Source organism: Cucurbita moschata, unplaced genomic scaffold, assembly GCF_002738365.1.
Source record: "Cucurbita moschata cultivar Rifu unplaced genomic scaffold, Cmos_1.0 Cmo_Scf00004, whole genome shotgun sequence".
In the NCBI taxonomy this organism is placed as follows: Eukaryota; Viridiplantae; Streptophyta; class Magnoliopsida; order Cucurbitales; family Cucurbitaceae; genus Cucurbita; species Cucurbita moschata.
Genome location: NW_019268520.1, coordinates 5,504,244 through 5,520,061, shown reverse-complemented (window position 1 = coordinate 5,520,061; position 15,818 = coordinate 5,504,244). Strand labels below are relative to the sequence as shown.

The 15,818-nt window shown below is 36.5% G+C and overlaps 2 protein-coding genes across 8 annotated transcripts in view; one reads left to right on the top strand and one right to left on the bottom strand.

Annotated features, from left to right (window-relative positions):
* LOC111441971 (DExH-box ATP-dependent RNA helicase DExH1) overlaps window positions 1-3,080 on the bottom strand; it is an 11,671-nt gene extending 8,591 nt beyond the window's left edge. The window contains exons 1-5 of one of the 2 annotated variants that reach the window (XM_023079190.1): window positions 2,742-3,080; window positions 1,743-1,888; window positions 1,376-1,475; window positions 1,070-1,288; window positions 872-967 (exon numbers count right to left, since the gene is read on the bottom strand). In XM_023079190.1, coding sequence (XP_022934958.1) covers window positions 872-967; window positions 1,070-1,288; window positions 1,376-1,475; window positions 1,743-1,888; window positions 2,742-3,023 — 843 coding nt within the window. In that variant the 5' untranslated portion in view covers window positions 3,024-3,080. Of the gene's footprint in view, window positions 1-871; window positions 968-1,069; window positions 1,289-1,375; window positions 1,480-1,742; window positions 1,889-2,741 lie in introns of those variants that run through there. The other variant, XM_023079191.1, reaches the window with a different exon arrangement.
* Window positions 3,081-4,422: 1,342 nt separating this feature from the next.
* LOC111441825 (trafficking protein particle complex subunit 8-like) overlaps window positions 4,423-15,818 on the top strand; it is a 21,849-nt gene continuing 10,453 nt past the window's right edge. For 3 of the 6 annotated variants that reach the window (XM_023078962.1, XM_023078963.1, XM_023078965.1), the window contains exons 1-11: window positions 4,423-4,895; window positions 5,016-5,110; window positions 7,381-7,480; window positions 8,232-8,336; window positions 10,592-10,754; window positions 11,187-11,307; window positions 11,445-11,507; window positions 11,876-11,956; window positions 12,074-12,168; window positions 12,247-12,397; window positions 15,500-15,586. In XM_023078962.1, the coding sequence (XP_022934730.1) occupies window positions 4,736-4,895; window positions 5,016-5,110; window positions 7,381-7,480; window positions 8,232-8,336; window positions 10,592-10,754; window positions 11,187-11,307; window positions 11,445-11,507; window positions 11,876-11,956; window positions 12,074-12,168; window positions 12,247-12,397; window positions 15,500-15,586 (1,221 nt within the window). In that variant the 5' untranslated portion in view covers window positions 4,423-4,735. Of the gene's footprint in view, window positions 4,896-5,015; window positions 5,111-7,380; window positions 7,481-8,231; window positions 8,366-10,591; window positions 10,755-11,186; window positions 11,308-11,444; window positions 11,508-11,875; window positions 11,957-12,073; window positions 12,169-12,246; window positions 12,398-15,499; window positions 15,587-15,818 lie in introns of those variants that run through there. The other 3 variants (XM_023078961.1, XM_023078966.1, XM_023078967.1) reach the window with 3 other exon arrangements.

The following is a 15,818-nucleotide window of genomic DNA, read 5'->3' as shown; positions in this document are numbered from 1 at the left end:
TTTTTTTTTTTTTTTTTTTTTTTTGTTAATAAAAGACAATTTCATTGATGATTGAAATTTACACAAGGGATGTAAGGTCCATGGTGTTTACAAAACACTTGCTCCTCTTCTAAACTTGCAAGTAGATTGATATTGATTTCTATGGTTGATTTAACCTATTTTCATAGGTTTTCTTATAAAAAAAAATTAAAAACCATATTTTCAAAGGTTTTATCAGTCAATTCCATTACTATTTTCATCAAACTCATGAACAGCGACATACACTTCATCACTCCACAAGCAAACAATTTAATTTCAAACTGTGTTCGAAAATCTAAATCCATGCCAGTAACTAGTTTAATACCACTTGGCAGGAAATAACATGTAATAGTAAACCGAACAAAGTTCTAAATGCTAATACCCAAGCTAAGGGCTCTCTCCCCCATACTTAAACCCAAATATTTTCCTACTCCTACCTCACTCACACTTCCCTCTTCCCTTAAAACCACAGGAAATTAACTCCTCTCTCTAACAAAGTCAAACACACCCCAGCTATCCCATATAACTACCTAAATGCTGATTGAGAGAGTTCCAAGCTTGTTACTGGTGTCCACACTCTTTCTCAAGTAGTCCAGGCCTAAATCTCCACCATTGGTCATGTTAAACAACCATGAACTAAATAATAAACAATTCAAACAAAATCATATTCATGCTAAATGTTATGCATAGAATAGAGAATCACATGCAGCTTATATTATTCGTTCTTTCTGCTAAAATCAGGTAGAGAGAGAAGAAGGTGTTCAAATTTGCAATATGAATGTTAGCTTTCAAAAATAATATAATGTTTTTACTAAAATAAATATGAAGATCTATACAGACAAAGCATTTGCACCTGGTTTTCTGTCATTGCTTTTATAAATTCAGATTTTACATTGAAGGCAGGAAGCTTTTCTCTAAATGCCAGCATTGATTTTAAGCCATCGCTTCCCTGCAATGCCCAATAGGTAACATGATATTTATGTTGGAGAGAGAGAGAGAGAGAGAGAGAGAGAGAGCATCATTACAAAAGCGAAAAGATAAACAAATTTACTTTCATCTCTTCCTGTTTCTGCTTAAGTTCGGCACTAAGTTTCTCCTTTGCTAAATCAGTCTCCAACTTGTAGACAGGTTTTGTGTTATTTATAGAAGTTGGAGTCTGTTTGCCTCCTTCAGCTGATGCAGTAGAAGAAAGACTGTGCTCCCTTCCCTGACCCTGCAAGTCATCCAGAAGATTTCCAACCCTCCTCTCTATATCCGTAGTCATTCGAATCTGCAGATAAATTAAAATAAGTTAGACTCTGCTTAAACAAATTGGGTAACCAAAAAAATCGTTACTATTAAGAGACAAAAAATTAACCTCCTTTTGTGTGGACCCATGTCGTTCATCGAGATCAGCCCGGTAATCTGGCAATGGAACTTTACTAACCACAAGGGTTTTCCCCTTATTATATGCATGGCTTTCTTCCACAAGCACAAAATCAGTAAAATAAAGTATTAGATGCCATCCTAGGTAGCATATACATTATTTTTGTACCATAAAAAGTACAAATGGTTGCAAGCTTGCAACACATAAAATGCTGAAGTGCTACTAGTTAAGGAAAAAAAATCAATGATTCGGGGAAAAGAAACGGTGATAAGTAAAAGCTCAGCTTGCTTGTGTACTTAATTATAGCTTTCAGTAAGCCTAATACTAGTTCTTGTAAAATATGGCAGTAGAAACGTACAAATAGAGACCCTGCTGATGAGCCATATCATAAAGGATTTCTTGGTCTCTTCGACTATAATTACGCTTAATTATCAACTCTTGTTCCCCTCCTCTTTTCATCTGGTCCATCTTAGTCCACCATTCATCTTCATTAAGAACCTCCATCTGCATTTAGGAGTTATTTTCAGGGGAAAATGTATTAAAATTCAAAATCATACGTTAAATAATTGGACATTGAAACAGAAAAATATATAATTCAAACACTAATCAAGCCGTCATTAAAAAATAAAAAGATACCCCAATAGATGACACCTCTAGAGATGGGACATGCACCAAACTTGATGAAAGGACTTGATGGAGAAATGAGGAATGGATTTAGTTATCCACCAAACTTGATTCTATTTGATTTTTTTAATTGAAATAAGATTTCATATATAAGATTCAAACACTCGGAACGCTTTAAGGGGAATAAAAAGGACCTTGCCCTCAGCACCAATATCATAATGGAATATTGAATGAAGCGGTCCCTTTTCCTGTGAATTGGCTAACTTTTAGACTCAATCCAATGTAGAGTACCCTGCTAACCAAGCCCTTTGGGTGGGATAACAAGTTCCCTAAAAAGTTAGGTTTCACAATTCGTTAATGGCTTAAAAGAGGGTAGGCACTCAATATAGAATTCAAAACGGAAATTCCAACATCACAGTTCCTGAACCATACTTCAAAGAAATCCAATGTTTTTTCCTTCCCCTCGAATATTGATTTTTGTAACTACAGTAGCTTGTACAAATTTCGACTGAAGGGGCTTTGTATACACGGGTAGAGAACGATTAACCCAATGATCTGTCCAAACATTAGATACAATCAGCTAAGCCTAATGCAACGACTAACCCAGCTAACTGGGCTGAACCGTTACTTAATTTTCGTTCTCCCCCTCCTACAACCCACGAACAGATCATCGCTATCCTCAGCCATTTTCCAACTCTTGAACGATAAATAGTTGAAAATTTATAAAGAGCACCTCAGCAGCATTTTGTCGCAGACGCTCAGCGCGCCAGACCGGGTCCCACCAACGTTGCTCGCCTCTACCTCCGCCGCCTCTGCCTCCGCTACCTCCACCTCCGCCGCGTCGGCCACCGCCACGTCTTCCTCCAGATGAGCTGCCACGACGGCCACCTTGATAGTTGGGCCGATATGACATTGCGAATGCTGAAATAACTGGCCGAAGTACAGAAAGTCGAGGCAGAAGAAATGGGCACTTCCAGACCAGAGAGTGACTAGAAACGGCGGTTCGGAGGGACATGAATTTATAGAGCGAGTGAAATCGCACTCGACGGTTGTAGTACGTGGCGCTGCCAACGCTGGCGCGAGAAATAGTAAATGGTTCGACACTCAAAAGCCACTTCCATATTTATTCTTCATTTTTTTATTCTTTTTCTTTTTTCGATAAAATATAGACTTTCGTATCATTTTAATAAAATTGAAGAATTACGGTAAAAAAATTATTAAATTTTGATTTTTTTTTTTTTTTTAATAAATCAACCCACTTAGAAATGGCTTGATCTCTATTTAAATTCAAAATTTGATTTGGATGTCCCTCTGTAGTTTTGTTTATTTTTTAAGTTATGATCGAATTATGAATTGGTGGGTACGATTCTATGGACAATCCATTTACGTACCAAATAAAATAATACAAAATAAACATAACTATACAAGGGTATATTTTCAATAAAAATATACGAGCATCTAATCTTCTCTATTTAAGTATAACAATAATAACAGTAATTTATATTTTAAAAATATAATATAACAACCCATTTACATCACTGATTATGTTTTTTAAATAAAAATCAAAATGTTGAAATTTGTATTTTGTACTCTTCATTTTTTTTGTAGACCAACTTGTTGAGAATGGTGAAAGCATATGAAATTAAATAATATATCATTTAAGTACAATAAATCGTGAATAAAACGAGTATGTCCCATTTTTTCACCGAGGTTTCGAGTTTTGTCTCCTAATCGACATTTGTTTGTTTTTAAAAATACAACTAATGGGATACAAAGAGTTGGACGTCTCACCTCGAAGCGAATACATGTGATTGAGTTGTGGATGCTTTAACAATATTCGTTGAGCTAAATAATTGCGTCGACCTATCATATCGGTTTAGCTCGTTAATCACAACCATGTATGAAAAAACGATATGTAACACAAAAAAAGAAAAAGTAAACTAGGGTACACAAAAATAAAGCAAACGACACACATTACCATTGAAATATATATTACAATCCCCTGGTTAATTTATTGAACGATTACAATTTGATCACTAATATGATTAACTTAAAATTAGAAATGTCTATGGGGCGAGAATGGGGAAACCTTCCTCGTCTCCATCCTCACCACCAATTTCGTCCAGTTAATGAAAAATTTAAATTAACAATTATTTTCTTTTGTAATATAACCACCAAAAATTTAATATTATGACATATTAAATATTACTATTAGAATTTTGAAATTAACTAATTAATTTTTTAATATAAGCTCGGCGCATAAAATATTTAAAATATTATTTAATATAATAAATTAAGCTTGCCACTGTGAATAGAATCCGGTGACGGGCAATGTTCCTGAAATTTACTTCCCGTTCGGGTAGATCCGTTAAAATGAATATTTCTACTTAAAATATTCTAAACTATAATAAAAAGAAAAAGAGAGGGGATTTGCGCGCAGTTTAGCGTGGGAAGACTGAGCAGATGGTCCATTAGACCACGAAGATGGACAAAGCTCGTCGGTAGCTTGCTGCCTTAGTAGTACATCCCAAGACCAGGCGGAATTATTGTTCGTCTCAGTCTTAACACGGCAGCTCTCTCTCATTCTCCATTGCCGCCGGTGAAATTTAATGGTCTAATAGCAATTAGCAGCATTTAACTCGTCGGGCGAGTCGCGTTGATCCGGCAAGGCGATTTGCTCCCGCCAGCTGGCGTTGGTCACTGCCTGCAGCTGAAAGAAAGGGAGGCATGGATCCGGCAAATACACCACTGGGCAGGATGCTGCTGGAAGAGATCACTCCGGTTATCATGGTGCTGAATACCCCACTTGTTGAAGAAGCCTGCCTGAAGAATGGTCTCTCATTCATCCAGATGCTCAGCCCCTTCTGCTCGTTTAACAACATTGACGGTAATCCACTGTTATCTTCCGCAAAACAGATTCAATTTAGTACATACCCTTTATACTTAGTTGTGAGAATGTGGACCGCGAGAACGTTTCTTGTTTAGTTGGGCTTCCTTTTCGTTTCAGTGCCCGTACGGACCGCTAGTGATCAACCTTACAGGATTAAGAAATTCAGTTCACGGTTGTTTTACGGTTCGGACATTCATCAACCAAATTTCGAGGTAACATTTTAAATGAGATGTTTGGTTCCTGACAATGTTAGTTGGACCGCGTTACATGGTATATTTGTAGTTTGGATAGCTAATACGAGAGAATTCAACTCAACTGACAGTGATTGAACGAAGCTTATGTACAAACCAACTAGCTAATTTGAAGCTCATGTAAAAATCAAATGGCCAAGTTTAATCACTGCAACATACTAGGGTACTGAAATAGAAAATTCCATTTTGCGTTTGATATGAATGACGATGGATTGTATAATTTAACTATGAACTCGCTTATGCCTGATTGCAGTTGAATTATTTGTTTGATGTTTGGGGTTTTGCTGGGTCGAGCCTGTCGATTAATTTCTTAGAGAGAGTTTTAGATAATTGGAGGGAAATAGGTCGAGGATATTTTTAATGTGCATGTATAGCCATTATATGGTCAGTGGGTGTACTTAGCAGAAGATGATAGTAGAATCTATGGAAGTAAAAAGGAAGAGAAGACCCTAAACTCGCATGACAAGCCACAAACTTGAAAGAATCACTAAAAGAATATTTGATGAAATAAAAAAGTACAAGCAAGTAACAGAAAAAATGGAATTGTGATACTAGGATCATGAGGAGAGGAACGATATTCTAAGAGGTAATTAATGCCTTAGTCTGCAGAGAAATCATCATATTGATATGTCAAGAAAAATTGATTAGCCATGCTTTGTAGTCATATATCCAATTTAGAAGAAAAAAAAGTAAAACTTCCTATAGGTGGTAGATGTAAGTTATTGAGAAGAAATACCCAAAGAGAAAACTAGAAAAGAACTAAGCTTGATGTTTCTGTTTTTAAAATTCTTATGCAGAGTATTTTGTTGTGGAATAAGGACAATTTTGGTCACGTATGAAATAGGAAAGCTAAACTTCTGAAAGAGTTATTTGCCATTGATGTCAAAGAAGATGTTTTTCTCGTTCCCCAAGAAGAAAATGCTAGAAATTTTAACTTAAAAATTGCTTTCTTTTTTCTTGGGAAGATATGTAGTTGAGGAATAGACCCCTCAGCTCTTTGTTTCCTCAGTTCCTTTACTTCCAAGAGGAACTGGTTGGTGGATCACATCCTCCCGCTTTGTGGCATCCTCTATTTCTCTTGGTTTTTCCTTCCTTTGTTCAATAGGGAAACGGCAAATATTGCGGACTTCATATCTTTGATTCTTGATTTTTTGGTTAGCCCTGGGAGAGAGGATTATCGTCTTTGAGGTTTAGTCTCGGTGATGGGTTTTCTTGTAATTCCTTCTTCTGTTGCTTGGTGAACCCTCTCCCGCCTAGATCTTCTTCCTTTTCTTAATCATGGAAGACCAAAATTTCCAAAAAGATTAAATTCTTTGTGACAAGTCCTCATATAAGAGTTAATACCTTGAATTGTATTTAGAAGAAGTTGATACGTGTTTTAGGGCCGCACTGTTGTATTCTCTTTTGGGGTGGCTGAAGATCTTGACCACCATTTTGGGAGTTGCGATGATGCTTTTTCGGTATGGAGTTGCTTCTCTCAGGCTTTTGGTTTTCTTCTAGCTCAACCTAGTGGGTGTAGTTCTCTGATTGTGGAACTCCTGCTTCACTCGCCCTTTAGTGATACAGGGCGTTTTCTATGGCTTACCAGGGTTTGTGCAATTTTGTGGGATCTTTGGGAGGAGAGGAACAATAGAATTTTTGGAGGAGAACCCTAGAGAAAAGGGGTGTGGTCCCTTGTATAATTCCATGTCTCCCTTTGGGCCTCAGCCTCTATGATTGTTGTACCCTATTAGTCTTATTTTGCTTGATTGAAGTTCCTTTTGTCTTAATTTCGATTTTGAACATATTTTGAACATTGTGAGTTCTAAATCTGTTTCTTCTTTATTTAGGAGTGCATAGTCATTATATTTGAGAATTAGGTACTGGTTGTAGAAAAAATATGGAAACGTTTTGTGTAAAGGTATAACTTGTAAGCATGCCATTTTATGTATGGAACATCTCTAGTTGCAAATGTGGCATATAGAGTGGAGAGTCATAAAGACCTTTCAAGCATCACCTGGAACATTCTGAAAACGGAATTTTCTCAAGTGCAAATCTTTTACCATATTGTTTCATTTTTCACTGATATTGTTAGGCCATCAAAATGTTTCGTAAAATCACATTGATGAAAAGTGAGAATGCAGCAACACCAGTCTCCTGCTTTTATTTTGTCTCCAATATATGAGGACTGCTTTTGCTTGTTCTTTCAACTATCTTCCTCTTATTTTATACTTCCCTAATCATTCATTTAGGCATCAAAAGAGCGACTGAAACAAGTCATTACACAAGCCAGCGAGAAAGATCTTTCTAAACTATGTTCTGATCCACCTCAAATTAATGAAGCAGTTGACTGTAAGTACTGTTCATCTTTAGATTATTGGATCTTGTTATTTGTATGTTCATCTAAAAGTTTTGGCGTCTTCTTGGACTCTTTCTAGTTCAGCTATATGAGAAAGAGTTCCAATCCAAAGAAAAAAAAAAAAAAAAAAAGGTCCAAATGAAAACTCATTTATGAAATTTTAAGTAGATTGTGAAAAGTAGTTTTTTGGGTTGTTGAATAAGAAACAAATCTTTTGATTAAAAAAAATTAAAAGAGACTAATGCAAAGATACGAACTTCAAAAGGATTGAAAATAAACAGAAATTAAAATGGGAAAATAAAAACATTCTAATTTTACAAAATATTCTACAAAGAAAAGTTAATTTATTCAAAGCATAAATTACTGTGCAGACTACGATTGTCTTTTTTCTTCTTTTCTCTATGAATAAAATTTGGTTAAAAAAATTTTCTGGCACAGATTCTGTTTCTGAAATTCAAACTATATTTGAACTGTTTTCCTACAAACAAAAGAAAGAACAAGAAGGAAAAACAATAAAGAAAAAAGAACAAGAAGGAAAAACAATAAAGAAAAAAGAGGAGAAGCCAAAGAGATTATGTGAAACGGACTATGTTACAATTCTTTTTTAGGTTTCCAGTCTTCCCCATCTTCACTGGTTATGGAACAACCTTCATGACTATTAGTGACATTCTTTGTGGTTGGTTTCTGGTCCTTCGAAACTTATCACCATCTTTGAATTATGTCTGACTTAACAAATCACTGCAGGTTTTGAGTCTGCAATTCTACCTTCGTGGTTTCAGTTATTTAACAAAGAGCTTATACGTAATGTATCCTTTTCAGAACATGAAGCTTTTGACCATCCTGTGGCATGTAAGATTATAGAAAATATGAAGTATTCTGTAAGCCTTCTTTTTTCAAGTGTTATGGTACTTATATTAGTATATTTGTATTGTTGTAAAGTATCTTATACATATAGCCCTTATCATCTTTTAACATTCTTTTATTTAGTTTAACCTTTTACTTATGTCTGTATATATCTAGTGTGAATAGAATACAATACCATCATTCTGTCAGACCTTTTATGTTTACATTAAGGGCGAGGCTTCTTCAGTTTCGTCACCTACCATGCAAAGTCTTCTAATTGGTTTAATGCTTATTCTTTTAACCATACAAATAAAACCGTCTCTCATTAAGTTTCTCTTTGATATATTGTCTATCATTGTCAACCTTTGCATTTTGGTTCTATGACGTTTCACAAAGCTGTGCATGATATTACTAGAATAATAAATGCGTCGGAAGTCTGATATATGTGTGTGTGTATATATATATCCAATTCTTCAATAATTTTCTGGATACGAATCCCTTTATTTACTTCCTTTCACTCCTTTGTTCTTTCGTTAGTTCTATTGCCCTTGAATTTTTGCAAGTTATTTTTAGTCTTGCTTAAATGGTGATTAGTAGTGTTTACAGTAATTTTGTAATAAGTACAAAAAAACCATGCAAAGTAGATAGGCCCTTGACACGAAGAGAAGTGAAAGTTACAAAAAAAAACAATGCTAATTGTTAATTAATAAAAATAATGGAAAAGCTCAAAATGCCTATTTCACAAAAATCGGCAGGGAGGTATTGAGTTGATTGGCGCTTAAAACCTTCTTCCATGAACTTTCAACATCCTGTTCTCTCTCAAACTACAAATCATGAAAATTGCGAAGGTTGCCACAAAAGCTTCCTTTTCCAACAAAATGGGGATTTGCTTGGATCTTGCTTTTGCAATATCTTAGAAGAATCCAAGAAAACCTAAAGAGAACCAGAACCGTATTTTTTAGATACAAGAAACAACTTCTCATTGCTATAATGAAATTAAATAAATGTTCAAGGGATACAAACTCCCAAAGGGAATGAAAAAGAAAAAATAAAAACGGCAAAGGCATCCAAGTAGAGATTTTCCATGAAGATAAATAAACATTTAAAGAACTAGGACAGAAAATTTCTTAATACCAAATAGATTGATTCTATCAAACTCCCAAGCTTCAAGCCATTTCTGTACATGACAACCCAAAAATCTCTTCAGCTTTGCAAGAACTATTATCCCATTGAAAGAAGTTTTGGAAGAGCTATTACTAGCAAAGAAATAACAAATCTCCTCATACAAGTGAATCCAAATATCTCAGAGAAGACAAAAACAAACTTTTGCAAAGCTAGCCATGATATGACTTTCTTCTTCAACCAGAGGAAAATTTTCACGGGAACTTAAGACCACAGGCTTCTAGTTCTATCAACAAAGCAAAATTGACCGGCATGGATGAAGGAATAGGAGGAGGAGTCTTCTTGTCACAATCCCAAAATAATGAATAAAAAACTTACGAATAAGAACTTTCAAGAACCTCAACCTTCATACTGAAATCCACTGGCTGATGCCTCTTATTTTACTTGACTGGAACCCTTTCTTGTAGTTGGCTCCCTTTTTATAGGACTTTCCTGTTGTATGCCCTTATATTTTTCATATTTTCTCAATGAAAGTTTGGTTTTTCATTAAAAAAAAAAAAAAAAAAAAAAAGAAGAGACCAAAGACAAAAAAAGGGAAGCAAAAAGCTTACCCCATCCGCTGAAGGTTACCATTTTTGTCAGCCAACTTAAGTTTCTCATAACTGTCATAATTTCGTATTTTCTAAGGGTTCTATTATATAAAAAAAAAACTCACACCAACTCATGGTTTGAGATTTAAGAAAAAGAACTTTATATTGGTCATGTGGTCACTTTTTAGAAAGCTTAGTCGGAGAGGAACATTAGAGTCTTCTTTGATCATAGTAGGTTTCTAAGTTTGTTTTTTCTCCTTCAAGGTCCTTTTGTAACTTGCCCACGTGTTCAATTCATTTTCACCACATTTATCCTACTTCAAAAGACCCTATTATAACTTCTATTTTTTTTTTCTTAATGCGAATCAAAGTTTGTTCATAAGTTTGTAATATGAACTTCTTTGGCTGAGGGGCCATTTCCTTGTTTGTTCTTTTCATATTCTCAGGGAGAAGTGTGTGTTTGTGTGTTATTTAATTCTTTATGATTAATTTGAACTTTTACTGGAAACATTTATTCTTTTTAACTGTTGTTGTCCATACCATATGCAGGTCTTTTGGTTGTCTCTTCAAGCGATGATCATCCTGTCAACAAATTTGTTGACCTCTTTAACACAATCAAATTGGCCTCTCTTCTAGATGATGGTGCCACGGACCTTAAGATTATGAAGCATTATTTGTTGTTGCATGATAATCAAGATGGCTCTTCAGAGAAGTACTTCGTTCTTTTCCTTAATCTGAGGAGGACCTTTTCCATTACATACCCACAATATTATTTGGCAGTCAATCATTTTGAATATCACAGCATGCTCATATATTTATATTTCGTTATTTTGATTTGATTTGTTATAGTGGCTAATAAATCTAATGAAAAATTAGGATAGTTTGTTTTTTACTCTGTATGCCAGTAGTTTGAGTAGTTGACTGTATGTGACTTTCTTTTTTAATGTTCTGTAAAGTAGTTTGCTATTATATTTATCAATTGCCTTGCTGATTTGTTTGCTAAGATGGTTGCTGCTTTGTTAATTAGTTAGGATACTTGTAGTTACTTAATTTCTTGGTTGATTAATTGGAGGGTCATATATAAATATGGTGCTTTGCTGTTTGTAAATGCCAACTCTTTGAATTGAAGTTAACTTCTCTTCAGGGCAAGTAAAATACTAACTGAAATGAGGAGTGCGTTTGGTTCGAATGACTGCCAATTACTTTCAATCAATTCTTCTCATGATGAACTCATTGAACGGGAAGATGATCCTTGGGGTTTGTTTGTAAGTTACTTGAGGCACTGTTATTTAACCTGTTGAATCTTTTGAAATAACATAGTTAATACTGTTGTTCTACACAAAGTATTTGATGAAGAGAAGTGATAAATTCTGGCCAGTAATGTCACATTCTTGTGTAACAGAAGCCCGATGCTTCGACTGGTAAGCAACTTGGCTGCTTTCTTAGCAATGAGGATCTAATTGAGGTAAATTTCTGTTACCCCTATAAATATTTGTCGTGTGCTTTGACAGCACTGCGGGCATCTGCTTTGGGGGGGGGGGGGGGGGGGGGGGGGGGGGGGGGGGGGGGGGGGGGGGGGGGGGGGGGGGGGGGGGGGGGGGGGGGGGGGGGGGGGGGGGGGGGGGGGGGGGGGGGGGGGGGGGGGGGGGGGGGGGGGGGGGGGGGGGGGGGGGGGGGGGGGGGGGGGGGGGGGGGGGGGGGGGGGGGGGGGGGGGGGGGGGGGGGGGGGGGGGGGGGGGGGGGGGGGGGGGGGGGGGGGGGGGGGGGGGGGGGGGGGNGGGGGGGGGGGGGGGGGGTTGTGTGGGGTGACTTACTGTGTCACTTGTGAAACAGATCAGAGAGTTAATGCAAGATTTTTCGTCGAAACATATCATTCCTTACATGGAGCAAAAAATACGAGCATTAAACCAACAGGTTTGTTTTGGTTTCTATAAGTTGTGTGCTAAGATCATATGCTTCTCTATATGATAATATTTACTGGTTTTATATTGTCTACAGTTTCATATTTGCATTTTACTTTTCCATGATTAGGTGTCTGCTACAAGGAAAGGTTTCAGAAATCAGATAAAAAACTTATGGTGGAGAAAGGGGAAAGAAGACACAGTAGATTCTCCAACCGGCCCAACGTAGATTTCTCATTTGTTTACTTTCTTGGTCATACTTTGCTCCTTGGTATTCATAAATTTTTGTATTTTCCATTGAAGGTATACCTATAACTCTATTGAGTCTCAGATTAGAGTTTTGGGTGACTATGCCTTCATGTTGCGGGATTATGAACTTGCATTGTCCAATTATCGCCTGATTTCTACTGATTACAAACTTGATAAAGCTTGGAAACGCTATGCTGGTGTCCAGGTAGTTCCAAGCCTTTGCTGCTACGGTCTTACCATTGTTTTTTACCTTATACTTTTTGGGCCAAATTTTCCCAGTACATCACTGACTTGAGTCTTTTGTCATGGGTAAGCAGCCTTGTTTATTTTATTTTTGGATTATTCATATTCAGCATCACTACCTTAAAATTAGGTAATTATTTGTTGCGTAGTACAATTTGCACGTTTTGTCCTTATGTTTTAAAAATATTTTTAAAGCATTTTTGTGTCCACTTTTTGCTTTCTTAAATTGTAGAATTGTGTTGTTAGTGGCACAGATGACGCAGGCTATGTGTGCCAATTATGCGCATAAGCAAAAGAAAGGTTGGCTACACAGGTGTAATAGATAGTTGGTTCCACTTTTATTTAGCAACAAAGACATTTTTTGCTGGCGAGGTTTAATGGTCCCTTGTGGGTGTCAACCATTCACCTTTTTTGTAATTATTAATTATGATGATGGTTTGATTTTGTTGGATTAGAGTCCTTTTTTGTTTGTTTATGGACTTCTTTGTTTTTTGTATGCCCTTATATTTGCTTTCACTTTTCTCAATGAAAGCTCGGATTCTACAACAAAAAAATTGGTTGGTATCATCGAAAATGATTTGTTAAGTTCCATTGATTTATAAATCAATGAATCTTTCTTTTGCTCAGCTATAACATCAAGTTTTATGGTAATTGCTAAATCTTTCTTTCATTATAAATATCCTGTAATAATAATTTCACTGTCATTGGGCTGAGGAAGGAAGGAAGAAGACTAGTGAAAACGTGCAATTGTCTCATTCTAACTCATCCATATCTCCTTGCACCATACAATACTTTTATGTTAATAGGTTAAAACTAACGAATTTGACTTGCAATTAGTGCTTTCAAGGGGTACGGTGGATTCTGGTGTGACAACCTTCTTATTTATGTTAAGGTAAGAGTTGAAAAGACATGTCGCCAGTGTATTATAATACATGCATGGGCATCTAGTTCGTGGACAGGCATTTTCTGGCTTGGGAGTCGTAAAATCACTGAATCATCTCTTAGACCTGAAGTCAGAAATAAAAAAAGTAGTCATTAGTGTAGCTGACTGAGCTTTATAGAGAAGCGCATCTTGTTGCCATGAATGCATAGGCGCACTGTTGGTATCCTCTGAAGCTTTCGTATGATCTGCACTACCTCTATAGAGAAGCATATCTTATTGCCATGAATGCATAGGCACACTGTTGAGATCCCATAGAAGCTTTGCTATGATCTGCACTAGCCGTAGGCTTCCTTGGACCTCATGTTTTATCATCTATACATAAAGAATGGCTAGGTGTGCAATCGAGAGCCATAGGGACAGTGCATTGGTTGCCTTGCTTTCCTGACTCGAGTGGGATTGAATTTGTACCCCACTATTTGGTTTCCCATTTGGATACTTGCGTGTATGTGGCATTGCTCAAGGAGGTACTTCAACACATGGCAATCTATTTGAGCAACAAATTGTTGCCTAAGTAGTGGCGCCAACGTTGTATAACTAACACAATGGCTATGAGCTCTCTCTCTTAAGGAACATCACCTTGAGAAAAGGTTGGAAGTATCAGAGGCGTTGGGAACCGTAAGAAAGGAGTTGCAAAAACTTAAGACGATTGAGTGCTTGTTGGCACAAATGTCACCCAATATGTACAAGATAGTCGCATCGCTCGAAAAGAGTCGTTGTGCAAATGTAAAGACGAAAAGAGGAGCAACTTTGTTAGCAACAAAGATTTCAAACCGGAAATCAAAGGGGACCTCCTTCGTCCATCATGGGTGGATCATCTTAGAAAAGAAAATTTTGTGGTGAAGAATGTGAAGCTTAAACCACAAATGGTTCGAATGAGCAGCACGGTTTTAAGAAAGTCATTTTGTGGTTGCTTAGAGAGGAAAGGTCTTTTGAAATATAGAAGTTAGTTGACACTGTAAGGTAAATGATGGCCATAACTAGTTTTGATGGCGAGGGACTATCATGGTACTGCTAGGTAGAGAACAATAATAAGTTCAAGGATTGGGAGGACTTGAAAGAACGACTACATTTAGTTTGAGTGTCCAAAGAAGGGAGCTTAGGTAGAGAACAATAATAAGTTCAAGGATTGGGAGGACTTGAAAGAACGACTACATTTAGTTTGAGTGTCCAAAGAAGGGAGCTTATGTGGTCTCTTCTTTTTTGCCTATCAAGGGCCACCCGTCATTGTATTCCAGAGGGCCTTTGAGGCATTTTTGGCACCGTTACCCCTCCTGGAAGAAGACATATTGGAGAACATTTTCAATAACAGCTTTGATCGGGTCATTGGGGTAGAGGTTAGGTGTATGGAGCCCATTGTGCTAGATAATCTTATGGTTCAATCAGTACAAGATTGTAACCTGGTCATGAACGTGGCTCTGATACTGCTTAGTAAGGTATCTCCTTACTAGATCAATCTATTCAATAGAATAAAATAACAAGGATTACAAGTCTTCAAATTTGTTTGAGAGGGCTGGCATCTCTCTCACAATGACTACAAAACTAATAAATACCAAAGCGTACCAGTCCCTGGTAGACCCTGACACATTTACGTGCTTGCCCCCCCCTACCACACAGACACACAAACTTTAACTATTAGAGTGAAATGCCCTTCTTACCACTCTTTACATAAGGGTGCATCTAGAAAGTGAATGTGAGGGAAACTTTGAAACCTTGAATTATTTAACATTTATTCCATTGTTAGCCCTACAATTGAAAGAAAGAGAGAGAGAGTTATTGATCTAATTCCTTTACATGCTTTGAGCTAAAGATGGCTGGCACATATTTTTAACCTGTCCGTTTTGCAATTCTTTATATAGTTTCCATGGATCTTTTTAATGCTCTTGATTAATTAAAAAAATGAATTTATAATTAATTAAAATTTTATTTTAATCTTATGCTTGGTTCTGCTTTGCTTGTGTACCACATAGATTGCTACTTTTTGTTCCACAGTTATAATCTGCTCTTCTCTGTACCATCTTCTGTATGGTTTCTCTGTTTCTCTGTTTCTCTGTTTCAATTTTTCTATATTCATTTATTTTCTACTCATAGTGTTCAAAACTTTTAATTATTATTTTTTTGCAGGAGATGATGGGGCTTACGTACTTTTTGCTAGATCAATCAAGGAAGGAAGCTGAGTATTGCATGGAAAATGCCCTCAATACTTATTTGGTACGAGTATTTCTTTTGATATTTTCTTCCTTGATGTTTTTTTGAATTCAAAAGCTTTGTTGCTGCTTATTTCCTGCGAGGCAATTTTAAATTGCCAATACAAACTCCTGCTTTTGTAGGGCTTATTTTTTGTACGCCCTTGTATTCTTTCATTTTTTTTCATTAAAAGTTTGATTTGTAAATCTCACACACACCCCAAAAAAAAAAAAAAAAAAAAAAAAAAAAAAAAAAA